Source organism: Lissotriton vulgaris, chromosome 2_1 (genome assembly GCF_964263255.1).
Source record: "Lissotriton vulgaris chromosome 2_1, aLisVul1.2, whole genome shotgun sequence".
NCBI classification, from domain to species: domain Eukaryota; kingdom Metazoa; phylum Chordata; class Amphibia; order Caudata; family Salamandridae; genus Lissotriton; species Lissotriton vulgaris.
In genome coordinates, this window is record NC_141687.1 from 1,168,184,689 (window position 1) to 1,168,206,424 (window position 21,736).

At 43.7% G+C, this 21,736-nt stretch overlaps 1 protein-coding gene across 5 annotated transcripts in view; it reads left to right on the plus strand.

Annotated features, from left to right (window-relative positions):
• FGR (FGR proto-oncogene, Src family tyrosine kinase) overlaps positions 1-21,736 on the plus strand; it is a 310,928-nt gene that overhangs the window by 239,340 nt on the left and 49,852 nt on the right. For all 5 annotated transcript variants that reach the window (XM_086956871.1, XM_086956875.1, XM_086956874.1 and 2 more), the window contains one exon: positions 17,032-17,134. In XM_086956871.1, coding sequence (XP_086812997.1) covers positions 17,032-17,134 — 103 coding nt within the window. The remainder of the gene's footprint in view (positions 1-17,031; positions 17,135-21,736) is intronic.

Sequence of the window (21,736 nt, forward strand, 5' to 3'; positions counted from 1 at the left end):
TGTAGATGGGTATAGAGATTATCTCTTTAACAAAAAAAGTAACAAACTGAAAAATGATGTGGCCAGATACAACCCAGAGACCACATATCCCTATTTACAAAAAGATTACTATGACAGACCGCGGGAAACATCACAATTCCGCAAACCATGGCAACGTAACCAAGGTCAAAATTTCCAGCCCAAAAAGAGGGTACGTTTTTTTGATACTTCATACACCAGCACAGACAGTGAAAATGAGGCCCAGAGCGATAACAGGCAGGGTAATAAAGAACAGACCAACGCCAAAGTCCAAAATAAACCATCCCTCCCTTTTTTAGAGCAACGGCAGAACTTCTCACAGCAGAGAGGAACAGGCCGGGGGAGGAGCAAATATGTGCCTCAACATCAACAGAGACCCCAAACCAGGAGCCAGAAGAACTGGGACAACTAAACAAAGCACCCATAATAAACCTGTCAGATATATCTCTCACTCCTCACCAAATTCAAGTTCTAGAAAAAGGCTTAGGATATGCTGTAGCGGCCCCAGTAGATAAATTCAGTTTGGAAAGAGACCTCCAAAACTTTTTTAGGAAGATTAGACTTATGACTTTTTTTGAAGACAAGGAACAGGTGATTCGTCCAAACAAATCAGGCCTTAAAGCTAAATCCTCCTGGACGCCACATCTAGGTCAAATTAACAAACAAATAGAGGCCTTTGAAATTGCAGTCACAAAAAGCATATCAGATGTGGTTGGACAAAAAAACTGGACAAAATTTAATCTCGATAAAAACGAGAAGGAAGCATTACGAGAGCTAGAGAACAACCATATGCTCACGATCAAACCAGCCGATAAAGGCGGGAGCATAGTAGTCATGTCCACATCATACTACAATGAGAAAATGCTTCTACTCCTTAAAAACCCAGACCACTACCGCAAATCAAGTAGAAGAGAGTGGACTGACCTTGAAACCAACATAAAGAGCCTTCTTGACTTTGCCAAAGAGGAAGAAGTCATTTGCGAGGAAGAATATAAATTCCTCCGCAACAACAACCCCACCATACCTGCCCTATATGGACTTCCAAAAGTCCATAAAGATACCAAAGATCCTCCTATGAGACCCATAGTATCGAGTATAGGTTCCCTTACCGAGCCCCTCAGCAAATATGCCGACATTTTTCTCCAACCCCATGTCATCAAACAGAAAGCATACATAAAGGACACTGCGGCCATCATCCAAAAAATTGAGAATCTTCCCTTCAATCCTGACACACAATACCTGGTGACGCTTGACATAGAAGCCTTATACACAAATATACCCCAGGATAGTACCATAAACACCATTAGTCAATTATTATGCACCAATGACCAAGACCCAAGTTCACATGCAACTTTTATCATAGATTGTGTCACCATGGTCCTAAAAAATAACATCTTCCTGTTTGGTAAAGAATTCTATAAGCAAACGAAGGGCACCAGCATGGGAGCCACCTGTGCTCCTAGTCTGGCCTGCCTGTACGTAGCCCAATTTGAGGAGAAACATATTTTTAACTCAGCCGCCCCATTTTTTGAAAATATTTCTTTTTGGTCTAGATATATAGACGATATTTTTTTCATTTGGACAGGACCTATCGAATCCCTGGAAGAGTTCATAGCTTGGTTAAATCTTGGAGATGACAATCTCAGATTCACCTGCAACTACGACCAAGAAAGATGCGAATTCTTAGACATAGTCATAAAACATTGTGGAGGCACCCTTATAGTGGAACTGTTCACAAAGAAAACTGACAGAAATACAATGTTGCACTATGACAGTTACCACCCCCCATGCCAGAAGAACAACATCCCTTTTGGGCAGTTCCTTAGACTTAAACGAAATTGTACAGACAACAAAGATTTCATCAAACACGCAGGAATTCTGTCCAAAAAACTGACTGACAGAGGATATCCAAGAAAAATGGTTAACCAAGCACTAAAAAGAGCCAAATATTTTAATAGGGACAATTTGTTCATTAATAAAATAAAAGACAAAGAATCAAGCAGTAGGATAGTATTCGTGACAAACTATAGCGGAGTGAGCAATAAAATCAAAAATATAATAAACCGCAACTGGAACCTAGTCAACACAAACAGTAATAAGAAACAGATCCCCAAACCAATTTTTGCATTTAGAAGAAATAAAACAATCAAAAACAGTCTAGTACACACCTATAGAGAAACAACCCAAGCACAGCGAACGGTAGATAACAACCCACTTCCAGTGGGCACCTTTCCATGCAGCAATTGCACCAATTGTAATCATGTGATAAAAGGCAACCCAATAGAGCACAATAAGATAAAACACTTTACAAAATCGTTCATTAACTGCAGATCCAAGAATCTAATATATCTGATCAAGTGCCCCTGCAACTATGTATACATAGGAGAAACTAGCCGCGAAATAAGGATAAGACTAAATGAACATAAATCAGCAATAAGATGCAATAAATTAGGAGCCCCACTCGTAGATCACTGGAAATCTGCGGGCCATAAGATAGAACAACTAACATGGTGTGGACTAGAAATAATAAAACAGACGATGAGAGGGGGAAACATTGACACGAAAAGAAAAAAACGAGAGCAATTCTATATGTCCCGTTTTAACTCGGTTAATGCCGGCCTCAACACAAGGGAGGACTGGGAAAGAATTTTGCAATAACTGGAATAACATTCCGTTATATAAAACTCAGTAAATGAATAAACAGCTGGTACACTGAGTCCGACCATAATACATCCTATCCCCCAGGAAATAATATTAGGTCACAGGCCAACTAATACGTAGGCGGACCTTTTAGCAATTTTTTCAACCTAAGCAATATTGTAGAAATGAGGAGCAAACCCCGTCGGGACCTTCCCTCCTCGTTAAAGTAGATACCGGTACCAAAAAACTTGTATCATCTTGGTCAGCGATCCACCCATGAATGTATTCCAGGGTGCTTTTACATCCACACCTCGCAGTGTTGTTTACATACACACTGTTAGCGTGATGCGTAGCGCAGAGAACTCGTAACAAATGACGAGTAAACAAGCCGGTTAATTTCCTTCCTGACCAAATCCACAGATCGACACTCTGTTATCGTAGACTATTAATGACAATAACTAAAACTTAAACGTAATACAAAGGGCGCTTTTGACACCGACTACTTGCAGTGTTGTTTACAAAAATAAGTTTGTCATCAATGTGCGCTACGCCGATACAGAACTACAATTGTAGTTCATCCCAGATCTGACATGCGGTAATAGGTGAGGCGGAGCCCACCACGTCACACGATTGACTCGTTTTTCCCGCGGAAATGAACCTTAAAAACATAGCGGACTAGTGCTTGGTTACTAACTAGGCAGATCGTCCTGGAAACAAGACGCCGAGAGACCGCGAGGGGAGCAGGGAGGCCGATCCTGTAATTGAAGGTGAGCGTCCTTACGAGAACTCTTTAAGAGCATCGCATAGTCGTTAGCTTCGGATGGATGAGGGTGGAAATATGTTCAGCCCTTGAAATAGTTTAAAAAAAACCAGCTTAACTATCCCTTTAACTAATGGGTCGTACTCCATGCGGATGCACTGCCTACCCCCACTTGTTTTTTGGTAAATAATGTCCTCTAATTATAAATAAAACGACTCCCTGATAATTCAGAGAGTAACATATCTTTGAAATAATTCTTTCATTTTAAATCAACAAACCCTGATTTGGTAAACGACTCCCTGATAATTCAGAGAGTAATATATCTTTGAAATAATTCTTTCATTTTAAATCAACAAACCCTGATTTGGTAAACGACAACAGAGAGTAACATATCCTTGAAATAATTCTTTCATTTTAAATAAACAAACCCTGATTTGGTAAACGACAACTGAGGGTAATAATGAATATAAATAACCCTGTGTAATATCTACAACTCTAATATAGATTGATATGACAGGACTTAAAGTATGTTTGTCCTGGTGTTATATGCGCAGAATACAAATACACAATATTAAATTAAACCTCTACAGGTTGGATTGATTACTAACCATAACCACAAACCAGGTGGTCGCCGCGGACGAAATTGAAAGCATCCAGTGGCAGGCATACAAAATTATTGAACTCACCTCTTTGGGTAAGTGACATAGGGGTATTTCTACGCAACAGGCTCTTCTTTTGGTCCCATCCTGACACCTTTAACAAACGCGCAAAAATTAGAATAAGCCAAAAGTAAAGTTTTTGTAAATACATACAAATGAGAACTTCCTGTTCCCCCCTACAGTGTCCATATTCATAATTCGGTGGCCCCCCTCCGGCAAGCTCATCAAGGCTGTTTTTCCTGACATACTAAGGTAAAATCGACTTATATCAGTTGGGGCTTCCCCCCCCAAAAAAAGGATTGTTTATGCCATACCAGAAATCCCAAAAGGAAATGTGAAGTAATTATATGTATCTTTACATTTAGGGAATGAAAATGGTTTATTAAAAATACCAGATGTCTGACTGAAGCTGACCTAGTACTCCTCGTAATTGAATACGTGAGGAGAGTGTTGAAGAACACACAGGTAGGCTACAGGTATTTTATACCCAATAGCCCTCCCGCATGAGAACTAGATATTCTCATTTGTTAAAAAAACCCAAGTGTAAAGTCACAGGAATAGGAGAAAAAAATTCAAAAAAATGTACCACTCAAAGTGTTGTTTGAAAAATTGTGGAACCTTAAAAATTAGCCTTTTTCCCTAAACACATGTTAAATTTTGTGCCCAAAGAAGTAGGAAACTGTCAACTAGAATAAGTCAATAATATGCCAGTTCGTCACAAACATGGCGTGTTTCTAATTGCAATGTTCTTTTATAGAATTGTTTGTCCTGAGGAAGGTGTTATCACTGATTCACCGAAACGCTGCGTCGACTACAAGAACAACTGTGATATTCGTGATCAAAATTTTATTTTTACATTGTTTTAATGAATTGTGATTTTCACTTGTTTTTAAAGCATTTATAATTGTATGTTTTGGGCATATTTACTGCATATACTTGTTTTTAATGTTGATTTGTAATAAATGGCATTTTTTTAAAAAAACATATTCTCTATGATTTACATCTGTCTACAACACTTGCTTATGTATACATGTTAGATATTTTAAGCAAAATCTGTCAGTGGTAGCAAAAAGTGAACTACACTTGGGTTCTTTTTCATTTTGAGTTTATTTTCTGTGGGGACGTTTTCTTTGTTCCTCTTGACCAGATCTGGTCTTTGAACTGCCCTGTAAACTCTGTTTCTATTCTACCCTGTTCCTGGTCGGATCATCATTTGATTTCTTTTACCCTTTCTATATATCCCCCGATCAAACCTCCACTCCCTAAAAACGTGTGGGTCCGGGCTTGGGGACGAGTAGATCTTGACAACCTCTCCGACTCACTTATGACCTCCTGCCCCTCACTACAGGGGCTATCCACCCTCTCCCAAGCCGCCAACATCAACCAGTGGCTCACTTCTGGGTGTGACTCTATTGCCCCACTCAAGCGGGTCACATCTAAGCGGGAGAAGGACGCCAACCTGTGGTTCAATGAGGATCTTAAGACCGCCAAATTAGCGGTACGCAGATCTGAGCGTGCCTGGAGGAGAAATTACTGTCCCCTACTAAGACTGGAGTTTATTAACACCTTAGCCCAGTATAAGCAGGCCATCTTAGGGGCAAAAACAGCTTATTTCTCCTCCAAAATCCTCGCCGCAGAGAATCAATCGAAAGTAATTTTTTCGATTGTTAACAACTTGGCATTCTCTGACCGAGCTACATTGAAACCCACTCCTTCACCTGAACTCTGTCACTCCCTTAATAATTTTTTTATTCAGAAAATTTCTATTATCAAGGCCAACATTCCCCCTCCTTCTCCTACATTTGTGGACCCTCGATGTCCTCCCCCTAAGGGTCATCTTGACACTTTTCCTCCGCTGACTAAGGAATGTTTCATTTCAACAATTCCCTTGGTCAAATCTGGCTCCCCTCTTGATCCCTGTCCCTCTCACATCCTCCGCCACATTTTTTCCTCATGCTCAGATCCCCCTCTTCACCTCCTCAACAGTTCACTCTCCCAGGGTGTGGTGCCCCCCCCTCTGAAAACTGCAATCATCGTTCCTATTCTCAAGAAACCTGGTGCGGACCCCTCGGTCCCAGCAAACTACCGCCCCATCTCCCTTCTGCCATTCTTAGCAAAGGTGCTCGAGCGCCACGTTACTCGCACCCTGAGCACTTTTGTGGAGATGCATGGGGTCTTAGCCCCCCGCCAGGCTGGTTTCCGCCCCGCACACTCTACGGAGTCTGTGGTACTCTCGGTCCTTGACAACCTCAGGGAGGGAATGGATACCAATAAGACCCAGGCCTTGGTACTGCTCGATCTTTCAGCCGCCTTTGACACGGTTGACCATACCATCTTACTCTCCCGTGTCAGGGCGGCGGGGATCGGAGGTACTGCACTGGTCTGGTTATCCTCCTTCCTGAGGGACCGCACCCAGGCTGTTCGCCTGGGTGATCTTACCGCAGATTTCCGGAAAGTTCAGTGCGGGGTTCCCCAGGGCTCTTCTCTTTCTCCCCTCTTATTCAATCTTTACATTGCCCCGCTTATCTTCTCTCTTCAGCAGATGGAGGTCTCAGTATATAACTATGCTGACGACCTCCAACTTGTTTTTGATCTCTCTTCCTCTCTGTCTTCTATTTCTAATTTCCAATCTACTATGACCCATATTCGTGACTGGATGAACCACAACCATCTAAAACTTAACCCAGATAAGACCGAACTGGTGTTAACAGGTGGTTCATCCAGCCCCTGGTCTTCTTTGTTCTGGCCCCCTTCTCTCGGTTCTCCACCTGTCCCTTCTTCCTCTGTAAAAACTTTAGGTATCAAGCTCAATCCACAACTCACTCTTCACTCCCAGGTTAGTTCCGTGGTGTCCTCTGCCTTTCTCTCACTGCGTACTATACGCAAGGTGTCCCGTTTCTTTTCCTTTCAAGCTCTTAAACTGATCACCTTGGCGATGGTCATCTCCCGCCTGGATTACGGCAACGCCCTGTATGCTAGTATACCTGCATACAGTCTTAGGCGGTTGCAACAGGTCCAAAACCAGGCGGCCCGCCTGGTGTTCAAATTACCTAAATTCCACCATGTCACTCCCCTCCTTAAATCTTTACACTGGCTCCCCGTTCGCGAGCGTGTCCAGTTCAAGCTAGCTTCCATTACTTTTCAAGCGAGACTGGGCACGGCTCCAGCGTTCATCTCTTCTGAGATTACCTCCTACGTCCCCACTAGAGACCTCCGTTCATCCACCCAGTCCCTACTTACGGTCCCACGTTTTCGGAGGAAGAAATGGGGCGGTTCGAAATTTGCGACCCTTGCCCCTCTCCTCTGGAATTCCCTTCCCCTTGAGCTTAGGACCCTGATTCTCTATCCCCAGTTCAGAAAGCAACTCAAGACCCTTTTGTTTTCAAAAGCCTTTAATTAAACTGCTCCCCCCATAATTTGAATTATCGATCATGTATGGGCTTGCCCACCCTGTTTCTGTTTGTTGTAGCGCCATGAAGCCGCTGGCGAACGTGCGCTTTAAAAGTAATTTTAAATTCAAATTCAAATTTTAAATTCAAATTGTGGGACACCCGAAAGCTAGGCAGACTGGGTAACTCTAAGGGATTTCGGAATTGGGGCAACATTGGGATCTCCTCAGTGGGAGATCTATGGCAGAAGGGAACGGTGCTTCCATGTGCGCAACTACAGGCCACCTATGGCCTTGCTGAGACTGAACGCTTCCGCTATATACAAATTAAGCATGCTCTGACATTGGCTTTGCCGCCTGGCGAGACCCCAGAGGAGTCCTCGCCGTTGGAGGATAGGCTCCTGACTGACCACCTTCAAAAAAAGGCGATATCGACGACGTATAAAAAAATCATTAACAATAGACCTGACCCCACAGAAACATTGAAGAGGGCATGGGAAAGGGATGTAGGAGACATTGCCGAGGCGGATTGGAGGATTGTGCTCGCCTCCCCAAGAGAGGCTGCAATCACGTCCAGACTACGTCTGGTGCAGCTCAAAATATTACATCGCACATATTACACGAGGGTGCTCTTACACAAAATTGGAAGCACAGATACTACACAGTGCTTGACAGGGTGTGAGGAACTAGGGACCTTCTTTCACACGGTGTGGGCCTGCCCAGTGATTGGGAGGTACTGGTGGCAGTATTGAGAACAATCTCCCAAGTAACAGAAGTCACGATGTTGCCTGAGCCAAAATATTGCCTGTTAAACATCTGGGAACCAACAGATCTGAACGTGACAATGCAAGGGTGGGTAACCATGGGGTTCACAGTGGCCAAGCAGAATATTGCGCAGAAATGGGGCTCCGGGACCTGCCCGACATTGACCCAGTGGTGTGCAGATATGGACCTGGCAATGGTGGCAGAGAAATCTGTTTTTGTATACAGGAGATGTCCCAAAAAGTGGGAAAGAGTCTGGGGTAAATGGAACTCGTATAGGGGAGACATATGCGACCCACCACCTCCGGAGGACAGTGATTCAGATGGGAGCGAATAAGTGCCTTCTCTTTCAGGAGACCGGACTACCGTGCTATGGATTGGTAGAGTTCCTGGTTTCAGATTCAAAGGAAAAGGTTCCCCACAGCTACAGTTGTGAATAATTTGATATGCGTTGTTTCTGATCTGTATCTATGTCATGCATATATTAATGTACCATTTTGCCTTTACAGTCAAATAAATAGTTTTACCAAAAAAAAGTGTCTGTTGTGTGTTTGGCTGTGTGTGGTTATTGGAGAATGTGTACATCATTTAGCTTTCAGAGGCTATTTGTAAACTAGTGTGAAAGTAGGATCTTTGTTTTGTTTTATGTGCATGGGTATGTTTGCCAAATAACACTCTGTTTTTCTCTTGATTGAGTAGTGATTTCGATTTTACTGTGTCAGCATTGAGAAACAAGTCAATACGTTTTCTAAGGAAGGTAGTCCACAGCTTTTAAGTTATCCAGGAGGAGCATATGCAATGGCTTCAGTCCCAATGTTGGCAATGGTTTTAGTGTGTGCCTGAGACATGTTAGCCAAACAAGAGAGGAAATACCTATATCCTGCTAGGGTTCGAACAAGATGCTGTCGCCAGAATAAAACATTAAGACATGTCAAACACAGTCATAGGCTGGTTCTCTCCCCTGATGTTAGGAGCTAGTTTTCTCCATTTGGCTTGACCAGCTACTCGTCACAGACAACGTTAGATGAAGGAAAGAGAGTGGGTTGACAAAAACAGCATTAAGCAGTAAATAAGGAAAGTCCAATTGTTTGCACTAGGTAGATGACAATTGATCAGATGACCAAAAATCTCTATCACGGAAAGCCCATCAAAGCAGACATAATCCAGCCCTGAAGAAAGTCATTCCATATCCGTCTGGCTTTAGGTTGAAGGTTAGCACAATAGATCAGGCGTTTAGGCTCACTACTATCAAGTACATAAAATTGAGGAAAGGACATTTATATTTTGCATTTGTCAACCTGCGAGCAGCATTCAATCTGGTTCCAAGGAGCACATTATAGAACTCGCTCAAGAGTCAAGAAGTCCCTGAATATTTCCCCCATTGTATAACAAGACTACAACATGAGAACTATGCTCACGTCCACTGGGGTCCCCACGGTGAACTCGCAGATCATATTGCAACGAAGGGGTGTAAGAGAAGGCTGCATTGTCACGCTTACACTATTTTCACATTATGGGAATGATGAAGGGTTTTGAAAAGTGGGGACTGCTCTGACACTGTCTACACCGGAGGCAAGTTACCATTCACTGTCCTTTTACTACTAGTCACACAAGGAATCCTGTTCTGCTTGTGGCTGCTGTTAAAAAGTCTGCGCCCTTCGTTGACATTCCTGGGGGAGACCCGCTGCAGGTTTCCAACACCGAGGCTGGGGTCTGCATGCCCCGTAATCCCACAGACTGAGGACATCTAAGCTGATTACTCAGTGCTACAAAAGGTGCGCTGCTGTCCCACAGCATGGGGTGCACGCTGTGTGCCGGGCCAAGGGCAGGCTTGTCCGTGGCTGTACAAGGCTGAGATTGGCCCCCCTCTAACATTTTTCCAACTGGAGTAAGACTATACTGATATTGGTCCTATTGTACACCACTGAAGGTTTTGGCTCCTGGAATTTTGTGAGTGTGTTTTCTTGTTTTGGGCATTGTGTGTCTAAGTATATTTAGACGTTTGGAGCTCATACAATAGTATGGGGAAAAGAAGGGTAACTGGGGTAATGCATGTTCAGAGCCCCGCCGTTAAAAATACTGTGATTGACCCTGTTGTAGAGAGAGCGATTGGGGTGGTAAATGCAGAAATAGATTTAGGGAATGAAGGCTTTTAATAGTCCCTGGCTAAGCCCTATTTGTCGTTCATTTAGAGAAAAATATTTCCCCGTTAACTTCCCATGCTCCGGCAAAAGACTGAAAATGCCGGAGGGTAGGAGAACTCCGGATTCAGATTTAGACTTAGGCGTGCCTAAGAGAAAAAATGGTAGAGGATCACTAGAGCTAAAACCAAGGCTAAGATTATTGGACCTCAAGAAGCCATTCAGCAGCGTCAAGCTATAGAAGAAGCCAAAGGACTGGAGACCTCTATTTCTGTAGTACATCAAGCTGTATGCAACCCTATTTCCAAGTACATGGTCCCTCGTCCCCATATTCATGCCCCTTTGCAGCTTCTTACAGAGCATACTAAAGAGCTTCTTATAGCTATAAGCAAGCAGGGAATTGTCCTATCCCTTTAGGTCTATATGATATGGTATGGTATCCCAAATACCAGCCCTTAAAAGTATGTTGCAAAAATGGCAGGGGAAAGTTAATGTGAATATCGTAGCCCCAACCCCCGCTAAATTGCTTACTGGGTTGAACATAGACAGGTGGGGGATCAGAGCATTTTCAGGAATCTGAATAAAGAGACATTATCTATACATATCCCCTTATTACCATGATAGACTCCTGACTCTTCATTAGGATTAGTAACTAATACCAGCCCTAATAATTTAGGCCCACAAGAAAAAAATAAATGGGAAGGACCAATGTTATGCTTAGGGCTATCCCCACCATCCCCCTGAATGTACCCCATACAATAGTATATTCAAGATTGTGCTGGGCTCCGTAGAGAAGCTAGCGAGGACTATGTAGCTCTGCAAAAAAAGTTGGTGCACTGGCTGAAATCAAACTTGGGTTGGGCGGGGGACCTTTCTTTGGAAGTGGTACATGTAAAGAGAACACCATGGTTTGGAATTCATCCAAAGAAACTCCAAGGGATTGTATTATTATGAACTTTCGCAGACCATACATTGTTGGGAAATTATTACAGTGACTGGTGCAAAGGCCCTCTTGTACTATCAAAATTAAAGTCTATTTTTATAGATCGATCAGACATAGTAGATTTAATTCCTCCTCCCCAGAACACCTTTGTGATTGCCGTAGTATTGAATACCCACAAGAAAGACACCAGGGCAGCCAGCAGGTCTTAAACTGCATATCGCCAGCTTCTATTGTCACAGCAAATAGATATGCTCCACTATCTCAGTTAGATGACCACGATTGACATGATCATTTTATGGAGCCCGCTAGTGGGGACAAAGGATTAGGGACACAGGCTCCAAAAAGAGCCAAGCAAAGAGTAGTCAGAGGGAATATAACAGTATAGGTAATGGAATGATTCTAAAATAATGGAGTGCTGGAAGGTGGCGGGGGTAAAATAAAAATTACATACAATGATTAAATATGTCCATATTATATTTTTACAGGAAGCTTGGGCTAGGGATGCTTTTCATATCAACGGTTATTTTTCTATTCAAACACTAGCTATACCCTTGGTAAATGGGAGAGCCAAAGGGGGATTGGTAATACTTATTTCAAGTGTATTGCCTATTATGGTTAAGAAAACCTTGACCAAATCCCCTTATTACCAGTTGGCGTGTATAATAATTGACCAAAGATATGAGGTCATTTGAATCAATTTCTATAACAATAATTTAATGATACACATAGCCCAGCTGTTACTGAGTTAGGAAAGCACATAGATGTCTTCTCGAATGAGTTGGACTCAAACAATTTGCATATCTGGGAGGGAGACTTTAATACGATCAAATGCCAGAATAAAAGTAGTCCAGCCTGGACCACTTAGATTGTTTCATGTATGACCAATCCATTTCTTACACAATCTTTATGGGGAACCGCTAAATGAGAATTGATCAGGAACTGGGAGAAAATGGCTCTGTGTTGCCCACTTTTTTGGTAACAGGCACTTTCCTATTATCAATCACCTGATGATCTCGGCGAAAGATCTAAAGTTAAGTAAAAGTCTTAAAATAGAAAGTACTATGTTTAGCACCCATGCCATGTTAGCCCTGACCCTAAATATTTTTTACAACAGAACAGAGGCTTTGGGACAAGTGCTGTCTGTTCAAACCTCAGGAAAAAATGGGGTCATTATAAAATTGGCTGGTGTGAAGCAACCCTAATTACTTGAAACCTTTATCCTGAAGAAGCGAGACTCCTTATTTACTTGCACAGACTGGGGGGGTGAATCATGATAAGCTGGTGGAAGCCTTTTTGTAATATCATAAAAGCTATTTATATTAACTTACATAGGCAGGCCAGAAATGTAGGGAAGATGAGAATTTACCCAAAGTGTTTTAATTCCCACTGTTCCAGAGCAAATCAGGCCATAAGAAAGACCCCACAAGAAATGCCAACAAATAGGGAAAACCTTTGCATATTAGGTACAAACTATAGGATGGTGCAGATGTAAGAAATAAAGAACTTCAGGAGCAGGCCCGGTCCAATTTAGACCAGGCGACAGAAACCAGTGATAATATCTAATCTTGGAAAATTGCAAATTCACCCTTTCCTAAAGAGAGCTCTTCGTCTACTCTTGAGGTCTCCATTTTGCCAGACGCCAGGATTACCCATTTTTGAGCTGTTTTTAACCCGGATAGTGCTGCTATTATTGTACCATTGGATATCTAATGTATAATTAACTTTGAACCTTTGGAGTTAATTCCCATGGAGAAAGATAGTGCAGCTCTAAAGAATAGTGCTGAAAGTAAAGCCTCAGGGCCTGAAGGGATTGTAGTGGGTGCCTTCAAGCCATATCCTTCCTTATGGGTTCCGATCTTGACTCAAATTTTTAATGCAGCTGTAAATTGCCATTTCCCAAAAATCTGGAGTGAAAGTTTCCCCATCTTTAAAAAAGGGAAAAGAGGCGATGCTAGGTGCAGCCTATATGGATCCTAGATTATTCAGTGAAAACTAAGTGTGGGTGGCGAACTTCACTCTGCCAGCGGAATATTGCCAACTCTGAACTCTGCTTGGAATGCGGAGTTCAGCAAAAACTCAGATTCTGTGGTGTGGCGGAGTTTTCCCCTGCCACCCACCCCTAGGAAGGCTGCCGTGGTTTATCTGGTCCTGGATCTGGCATTCTCTGCCATAACCGGGCTATCCTCCTCCTCCTGGCTTGGTCTCCTCGGCTTAAAACCCCTATGGTGTTAGTCTTGGGAGGACTGCGCAAGCGCGTGCATGCAAAGTCCTCCCAAGACGTACACCATAGGGGTTTTGCACCAACAAGGAGACGGCCGGGAGGAGGAGGACAGCTGGGCACAGCGGAGAACGCCAGATCCAGTTAAAACAAGCAGGTGGCAGTCTGGGGGTCAGTAACCCTCCAGGTCTGCTGCCTGCATGCAAGTTAGTATGTAACAAAAAGGGTTTTGGCAAGAGCACAGTAAGGCTGTGCCAGAAGCAGAATGAACAAAGGAAATTGCCAGCACTGTGCAATTATTTGTAGTATTTGAAAAAGTATTGAACGCAAAGTCGCTCAACCCAAAGACCACTATTTCAGTCCAAGTTCTTTAGAAAGATGATTTATTTAGTAAATTAGATATGTTTTTTTGTATTTTTAATTTCTTATAGAAAAATTATTGAAGAAAGCAAGACATTTTGACTAAAGGGATTTTTTAGGGGGTTTACACATAAATTCATATAATACACCACCGATATGTCACTCGGATAGAGGTGTGTATTGACACGGAAAAAACAAGGGGTGCAGGTACCCAAATCACAATTCAAGTGGTGAAACGTAAAAAAATGACACTTCTGGACAACAATTAGACAATAGACAAACATATAAATGTGATGAGGCTTTCCTTCAAGTATTCCTGAGTCCTCCTTCACTCGCTCTCGCTCTCAGAGAAAACGCCGTCAATCTGGCATGTCCGGATTGACGGCGTTTTCTCTGAGAGCGAGATCGAGTGAAGGAGGACTCAGGAATACTTGAAGGAGAGTACGGTATAACAAAGAAAACTAAGTACATCGACTAGGACATTTGGAGAATTACATCACCTGTCTCTCCACCCATTTTTTGAATGTTGGGAACATCGAATATCACACCGAGAGTTGAATACTTACACAAGAATACCCAGATTATGTCTGTTGGTCCTGAAGAGAATCTCTGAATTTTTGCAGAGATTCGAAACGCGTCGAACCTCCCTTCTTCCCACTGTTTCAGATTTATTCTGATTTTTTGAGACCATCTATTTTCTAATAATGTACAAAGTATAATAATGTTTTGTGGTCGTTTATTCTAAAGAGACTTGCAACCTGGCACGCTTTCATTTAGACACATAGGCCCTTTTGATTTGAGCAGAATTTCTGCTGAGGGCCCCTATCCTAAATAACTTGTACTTGATAGAGGCACATTTTCCACCAGCCTCATCACATTTATATGTTTGTCTATTGTCTAATTGTTGTCCAGAAGTGTCATTGTTTTACGTTTCACCACTTGAATTGTGATTTGGGTACCTGCACCCCTTGTTTTTTCCGTGTCAATACACACCTCTATCCGAGTGACATATTGGTGGTGTATTATATGAATTTATGTGTAACCCCCCTAAAAAATCCCTTTAGTCAAAATGTCTTGCTTTCTTCAATAATTTGTCTATAAGAAATTAAAAATACAAAAAAACATATCTAATTTACTAAATAAATAATCTTTCTAAAGAACTTGGACTGAAATAGTGGTCTTTGGGTTGAGCGACTTTGCGTTCAATACTTTTTCAATTACTACAAATAATTGCACAGTACTGGCAATTTCCTTTGTTCATTCTGCATGCAAGTTAGGGCATAGCAGAATTCCATGGAGTTTTTAGGCAACTCCATGGAATTCCATGTATGTGGCACTCTGCCAACTCCGCCCACCCTTAGTGAAAACCATGGGCAGAGTGACCCTAGCAAGGCTGGAATCCTGGGCCCAGGAAAAATTATATTTTGACAGAATCACAATGTAGGTTTAGGCAAGAAGTAGGCACAGCGGGAACAGGGAATACATCTGCACCTCATCATTAGTAAATATACAATGGCAAGGGAGGCCCATATTTACCGGTGCTTTGCAGATTTGTCCTGCACCTTTGATCTTGTAGACAAGGCACCTCAAATGATATTTTATGTGCCCTTTCCCAGCTGTACGCCTCTTTAACATCTGGTGCGCGTTATGGCAAAAACAGGGAATGTACAAAGAAATTTAGGATGACCTGGTGGATTAGGCAAGGATGGGTGCTTGCACCCGTATATATACATGGGGTGGCTTGCTTCCTGCAGAACGTAAATGCCAATGCCCCCAGGGTGGGCTCCCGTATCACCCCGATTTTGCTTTATGCAGATGATGTGGTGCTTTTATCCAGGACGGCAAATGGCCCTCACCGACTGGTAGGTTATTTTGTACTCTTTATGGAGAGTTAAGATTTAAAATTGAACTTCACTAAGACATACACCATGGTTTGTGGGAATAAGTTATGACCGGGCAAGAGTCCCTGGTTCCAAGCTAGCGTGACCGAGTGAGGGGTGTTACCCCAAATCGGTTCCAAGATGCTTGTTTACAGTCCAGGGAAGCCCTGGCTTGGCAATTCGGGCTGGACTGTTTCCATGAGGAACAGGGTCAAGACTGATTTACATATGGCTGGGTCTGAACTGTGGTGGTGAAGTGAGCTAAAGAACAATGATGTATTCAACCCAGATCTGTGAGGGGGCGAGTGCCTGAAAAGTTTCAGCACTCTGTCCATCATCTCCTTGTGTTAGCTTTGTTGGCCCTAAGTTGGCAGGTTATGCCCAGACGTGGGTCCCTTGCTCACTTGGACACTGGATTCAAGCTAGTCTGCCAGATGATTCAGATTCAAGAAGAGGATTTTCTGCATTTCCAGTAGCTCGACAATATCAAACCATGAGTTTGACAAAATTCCCTTTCTGGAGTTATGCTAAGGAAACGGACTATTCTGAATTTGGGGCTGTGTTTCATTCCCAAAAGGATTCTATGACAGAACGCAGCTTCTTTGAAGTGAAGCAAGCATCAGAAAGCATATGTGATGTCCAGTTTATATAATGATCCTCAAGGCCTGTCCGATTCTGCTTTCTAGTCGCTGGCGTGCGAAGCATCAGTAGGGTGACGTCAAGTACTGCGCATGACTTAGCCTTCAACCAAATGAAGCGCATGTGGACTCTGGCACTAAAGTGCTGGTGGGAAAGTTGAGTGATAGTGAACTCTGACACAAGTGCCTGTGGGGTGATAGTTGTGGACACGTAGATGTTATCAGTTGTTTTCAGTGTCTTTGTGTGTGATGGGATTAAGTTTACTACATGGCTCCGTGTCAACAGGAACACTATATGCCATCCTGGAATGTCATTTGTCCCAAGGCATTCTGGAAGTTGCAGTCCTTATTTATTTCAAGAGAACCAAATTGGATTAAAGTTCAAGAATGACTTGAAATAACATCTCTGATGGCACAGGAGTAATCGGACTGCCTTTACTGGGTTGTGAATAGGGCCCCTTCTTAGGTTTTATGTTTTCTTAGATGTGACTCCGGGTGAAACATGCTTTGATAGGAAAGACTTGGTCTCTGAGATTTATGATGAATACCTCTTTGCTCTCCCTACATTTCTATTACCACCGTAATAAACCTTCCCTCTTTCATTGCTCTCTCGTCCCTTTACAGCTGGTGGAGTAACCCTCTTCATAGCGTTGTACGACTACGAAGCCAGAACCGAAGACGACCTTAACATTTTGAAAGGAGAGAAATTTCACATAATTAATAACACGTGAGTCTCCAGTCTGGGTGATGCAATGGGCAATGGTAAGCATTAGACTACAGGGAAAGGCCTTGGGCAAGGGTCTGTGGGTCACAAGAAGACAGTTTCAGGTCTCAGCTTGGCAACAAACTTTGCATGTGATCAGAGGTGGCTGGCATCTAAGGGGAGGGTTTCGGGCGCGTGCGCACAAATATAAATATTAAAAATAAAACTTACCTGAACCGTCTTCCTCCACTCCAGACCTCTACTGAGGAACTGGGTGCTGCAGTGCGAGCACCAATCTTGGTGCTGCTCTCATGCTGTGAGGGCAGCGCACTGATTGGAGGGAGCGGCCTTCCTCTGCGCTCCCCAGCACCCTGGAGGCAGGCACTTACTCTAACCCAGCTGTCGTTGAGGTTTCAAATTACGCATGTCTGGCTGGCCATCGCAAGACAGCAGGTCAAAGGGACATGTGCATTTTAGTGCACAAGCAGCCCATCCTCCTCACTGCTGCTGTCATTCAGCAGCAGCCAGACCCCTTCCTGACGTTCGTATCACGACAGGAGGGTAACAAATAAAATGGTAATGAATCACCATTTAATTTGTAATTCTTGGGGGTAGTTTAGGTGGGCAATACTCATCTGCCTGTGATCTTGGATAAATGTTTTCACGATGCCTCTTATTTTAAATAAAAACTGTATCAAGGCCACGATGTACAATTACTAGCTTCTTTCCCCTTATTGTTCAGTGCCCACCCAACTTCATGCCTCCAACTCTTTTGCTTTCGGGTCTCTACACCTGGTAGACATTCGTTCTATACTCTCAGTGCTTTTGGTTAGGGCACAGTGCTAGAATTTTAGTGGCCTTTTTGAACAAGAAAAGAGAACCTCCCAGCAGGTGTGCTACATAGCACACATTTATACCTTTCTCAACTCCAGACAGTCCACCAAACCAGTTAATTTACAGGTACTAGCAGACCTGGGGCGCATGCTTAGCCATGGTCCGTTAGCACGCACCACATCTTACTCACAGAACCATCTGTTGAGTTACATCAGGTTGCAAATGTTACTTAAAAAGTGGCAGATGCGGGAAGCCGGGAAGATTCCACTTGTACAGACTGTCACTATCATGCATATGATGTTATCTACACTGCTCAAAGTCAGCCGCAGCCCGTGCAGGTAAGATCGGTGGGGCCGGGTTGCGGTGGGATTCGATAGGCGACCACAAGGGAAAATTAAATAAATAATTGATTTTCTCTCGCCGTCGTCTGTCGAAATTCACCCCCCCCCCCAACCCCAACCCACAAGGCACAACCGATTTTACCTGAACAGGCCACGGCTGCTTTAAGTGTACACTGAGCTATTGACTCGACTATTGCATTCACTGTATGATGAGCAAAGTTCAATATAAAGAATAAAACAAGAAAACGTGACAGAGGCAGGCCCAAGGAAACACAAAGGTGATTTTAGCATGCACAGACCAATATCCTGCCGAATGTATGACGTTACAACGCATACATTTACAACACATGCACTTACAACGCAGTTTTTACATCGCAACATCCACTACAACGCATTCCATTACATCGCATGACACTACATCGCATTTTAAACAAGCATTTGCAATGCAATAGGTCTCGCATTAGGAAAGTTTGCTCTATTGGTATTGTAAATGACACATTTTTTATTTATGTGTTGGTTTGGAAAATAGCGAAATTAATAGCTTTGTCATTTACAATGCCAATAGTTTTAACTTTCGCAAATATGACTCCTATAGCATTTGTAACGCAATATGTGTTGTATTTGCATGACTTAGATGTATTGATATTACAAAGAACAATGGCTTGTAATTTTTTTAATAATTAATACTTTAAAAAAGTTATTGTAATTTATAATGGCAATAGCTTAAACTTTTGTAAATAACTTTTGTGAAGATTATGTTCATTGTATTTTATTATGAAGAAAACCCAAGAACAGAAGTGAAATATTAACATCTTTTTGTGACATTTGTAATAAAGCTTGAAACATTGAGGGAACATATTTGAACCAGTTGTTGAATGATTGCACAGATTGATGCTGTGGTGGCGCTGAGTGATGTTGTGGTGGCAACAAGTGATGCTGTGGTGTTCAGTGATGCTTTGGTAGCGGATAGTGATGTTGTGGTGCCCATGAGTGATGTTGTGGTGCCCTTGAGTGATGCTGTGGTAGTGCTGAGTGATGCTGTGATGCGATAGATAGATAGAGGGAGGGCGATACATTGTATTGTATTGTATTGTATTGTATTTTAAATTTATAGTGCGCACAGCTACCCACATGGGGTCTCCCGGCGCAAGACTGAGGGCAGTGGTCGTGGGGTTAGTGGGTTATCACTGAGGGAAAAGCAGGGTTTAAGCTTTTTTCGAAATTTGGTTAGGGAAGGCTCAAGTTTCAGTGGAGCCGGAAGAGCATTCCATAGCTTAGGGGCAAGGCAGGCGAAAGATCGTCCGCCAATTTGAAACGCGGAGTTAGGAAATTCCCTTGAAGAGGATCTAAGAAGGCGGGAGGGAGTGTAAGTTTGGACAATAGCCTGGAGATAAGCAGGGGCAAGCCCCTGCTTGATCTTATACATAAAGCAGAGGGCCTTGAATTTAATTCTGCTTTCAATGCGGAGCCAATGTAGGTCTTTGAGATAGGGGGAGATAGATGATCTCCAGGGAGCTTTGCAGAGTAGGCGGGCAGCAGAGTTTTGGACCAGCTGGAGTTTCCTCTGTGTCTCCGCGGTGACTCCGAGGTAAAGTACGTTGCCGTAGTCCAGGCGCGCGATGAATAAAGCCTGGACTACCGTACGCCTTGTCGAGTCCGGGAGCATCCAAAGGATTTTGCGGAGCCACCCAAGAATGGAAAAACAGGTGGCTGCCACCTTGACAACCTGGTGTCGCATGGATAGTGAGTCATCTATGACAAAGCCAAGGTTCTGTATCTGTGTAACAGGCAGGGGTAGAGGCCCCATTTCTGGTGGCCAATGTTGGGGGCCCCAGAGGTGTTTCTGTTTGCCTAGGATGACTACCTCCGTCTTGTCCCCGTTCAATTTCAGGAGATTAGATCTCATCCATTCAGCAACTCTGCTGAGCCCTAGTTTAAGAGCAGATGGGGCACAAGTTTTGGCAGAGGAAAGAGAAAAAATTATTTGGGTATCGTCTGCGTATGAGTAAAGGGAAAGGCCAGAGTCTTCCACAATGGTGGCCAGGGGTCTCACGTAGATGTTAAATAGCATTGGGCTAAGTGAAGACCCCTGGGGCACCCCATGCGCAGACGAACGCACAGAAGAAGCAGAATTGGAAGAAAAAACTTGGAAAGACCGATCATTGAGATAGGAGGAGAGCCAGGCCAATGCAGGTCCGGTGACTCCGGCCGCCTCCAATGCCTTCAGAAGGACAGGGTGAGAAACCGTGTCGAATGCGGCGCTTAAGTCTAAAAGACTAGATAGAGTGAGGGCGTTACATAGATAGATAGATAGATAGAAAGACAGACAGACAGATAGATAGACAGATAGATAGACAGACAGACAGAGTGAGTGAGGACGATAGATAGATAGAGGGCGATAGAAAGATAGAGGGTGATAGATAGAGGGCGATAGATAGATAGAGGGCGATAGAAAGATAGAGGGTGATAGATAGATAGAGGGCGATAGATAGATAGAGGGCGATAGAGGGCGATAGATGGAGTGAGGGCGATAGATGGAGTGAGGGCGATAGATGGAGTGAGGGCGATAGATGGAGTGAGGGCGATAGATGGAGTGAGGGCGATAGATGGAGTGAGGGCGATAGATGGAGTGAGGGCGATAGATGGAGTGAGGGCGATAGATGGAGTGAGGGCGGAGTTGGATTTGGAGGGTGGAGTTGGATTTGGAGGGTGGAGTTGGATTTGGAGGGTGGAGTTGGATTTGGAGGGTGGAGTTGGATTTGGAGGGTGGAGTTGGATTTGGAGGGTGGACGGAGTTGGATTTGGAGGGCGGAGTTGGATTTGGAGGGCGGAGTTGGATTTGGAGGGCGGAGTTGGATTTGGAGGGCGGAGTTGGATTTGGAGGGCGGAGTTGGATTTGGAGGGCGGAGTTGGATTTGGAGGGTGGAGTTGGATTTGGAGGGTGGAGTTGGATTTGGAGGGTGGAGTTGGATTTGGAGGGTGGAGTTGGATTTGGAGGGTGGAGTTGGAGGGTGGAGTTGAGTGATGTGGTGGTGTTCCTGAGTGATGTGGTAGTGTTCCTGAGTGATGTGGTAGTGTCCCTAAGTGATGTGGTAGTGTCCCTAAGTGATGTGGTAGTGTCCCTAAGTGATGTGGCAGTGTCCCTAAGTGATGTGGCAGTGTCCCTAAGTGATTTAGTGGTGCCCCTTGAGTGATGTGGTGGTGTCCTCGAGTGATGTGGTGGTGTCCTCGAGTGATGTGGTGGTGTTGTGGCATGCAGCAGTGTGTGGCGTGCAGCAGTGTGTGGCGTGCAGCAGTGTGTGGCGTGCAGCAGTGTGTGGCGTGCAGCAGTGTGTGGCGTGCAGCAGTGTGTGGCGTGTAGCAGTGTGTGGCGTGTAGCAGTGTGTGGCGTGCAGGAGTGTGTGGCATGCAGGAGTGTGAGTTGTGTGGTATTCTGCAGCATGCAGCAGTA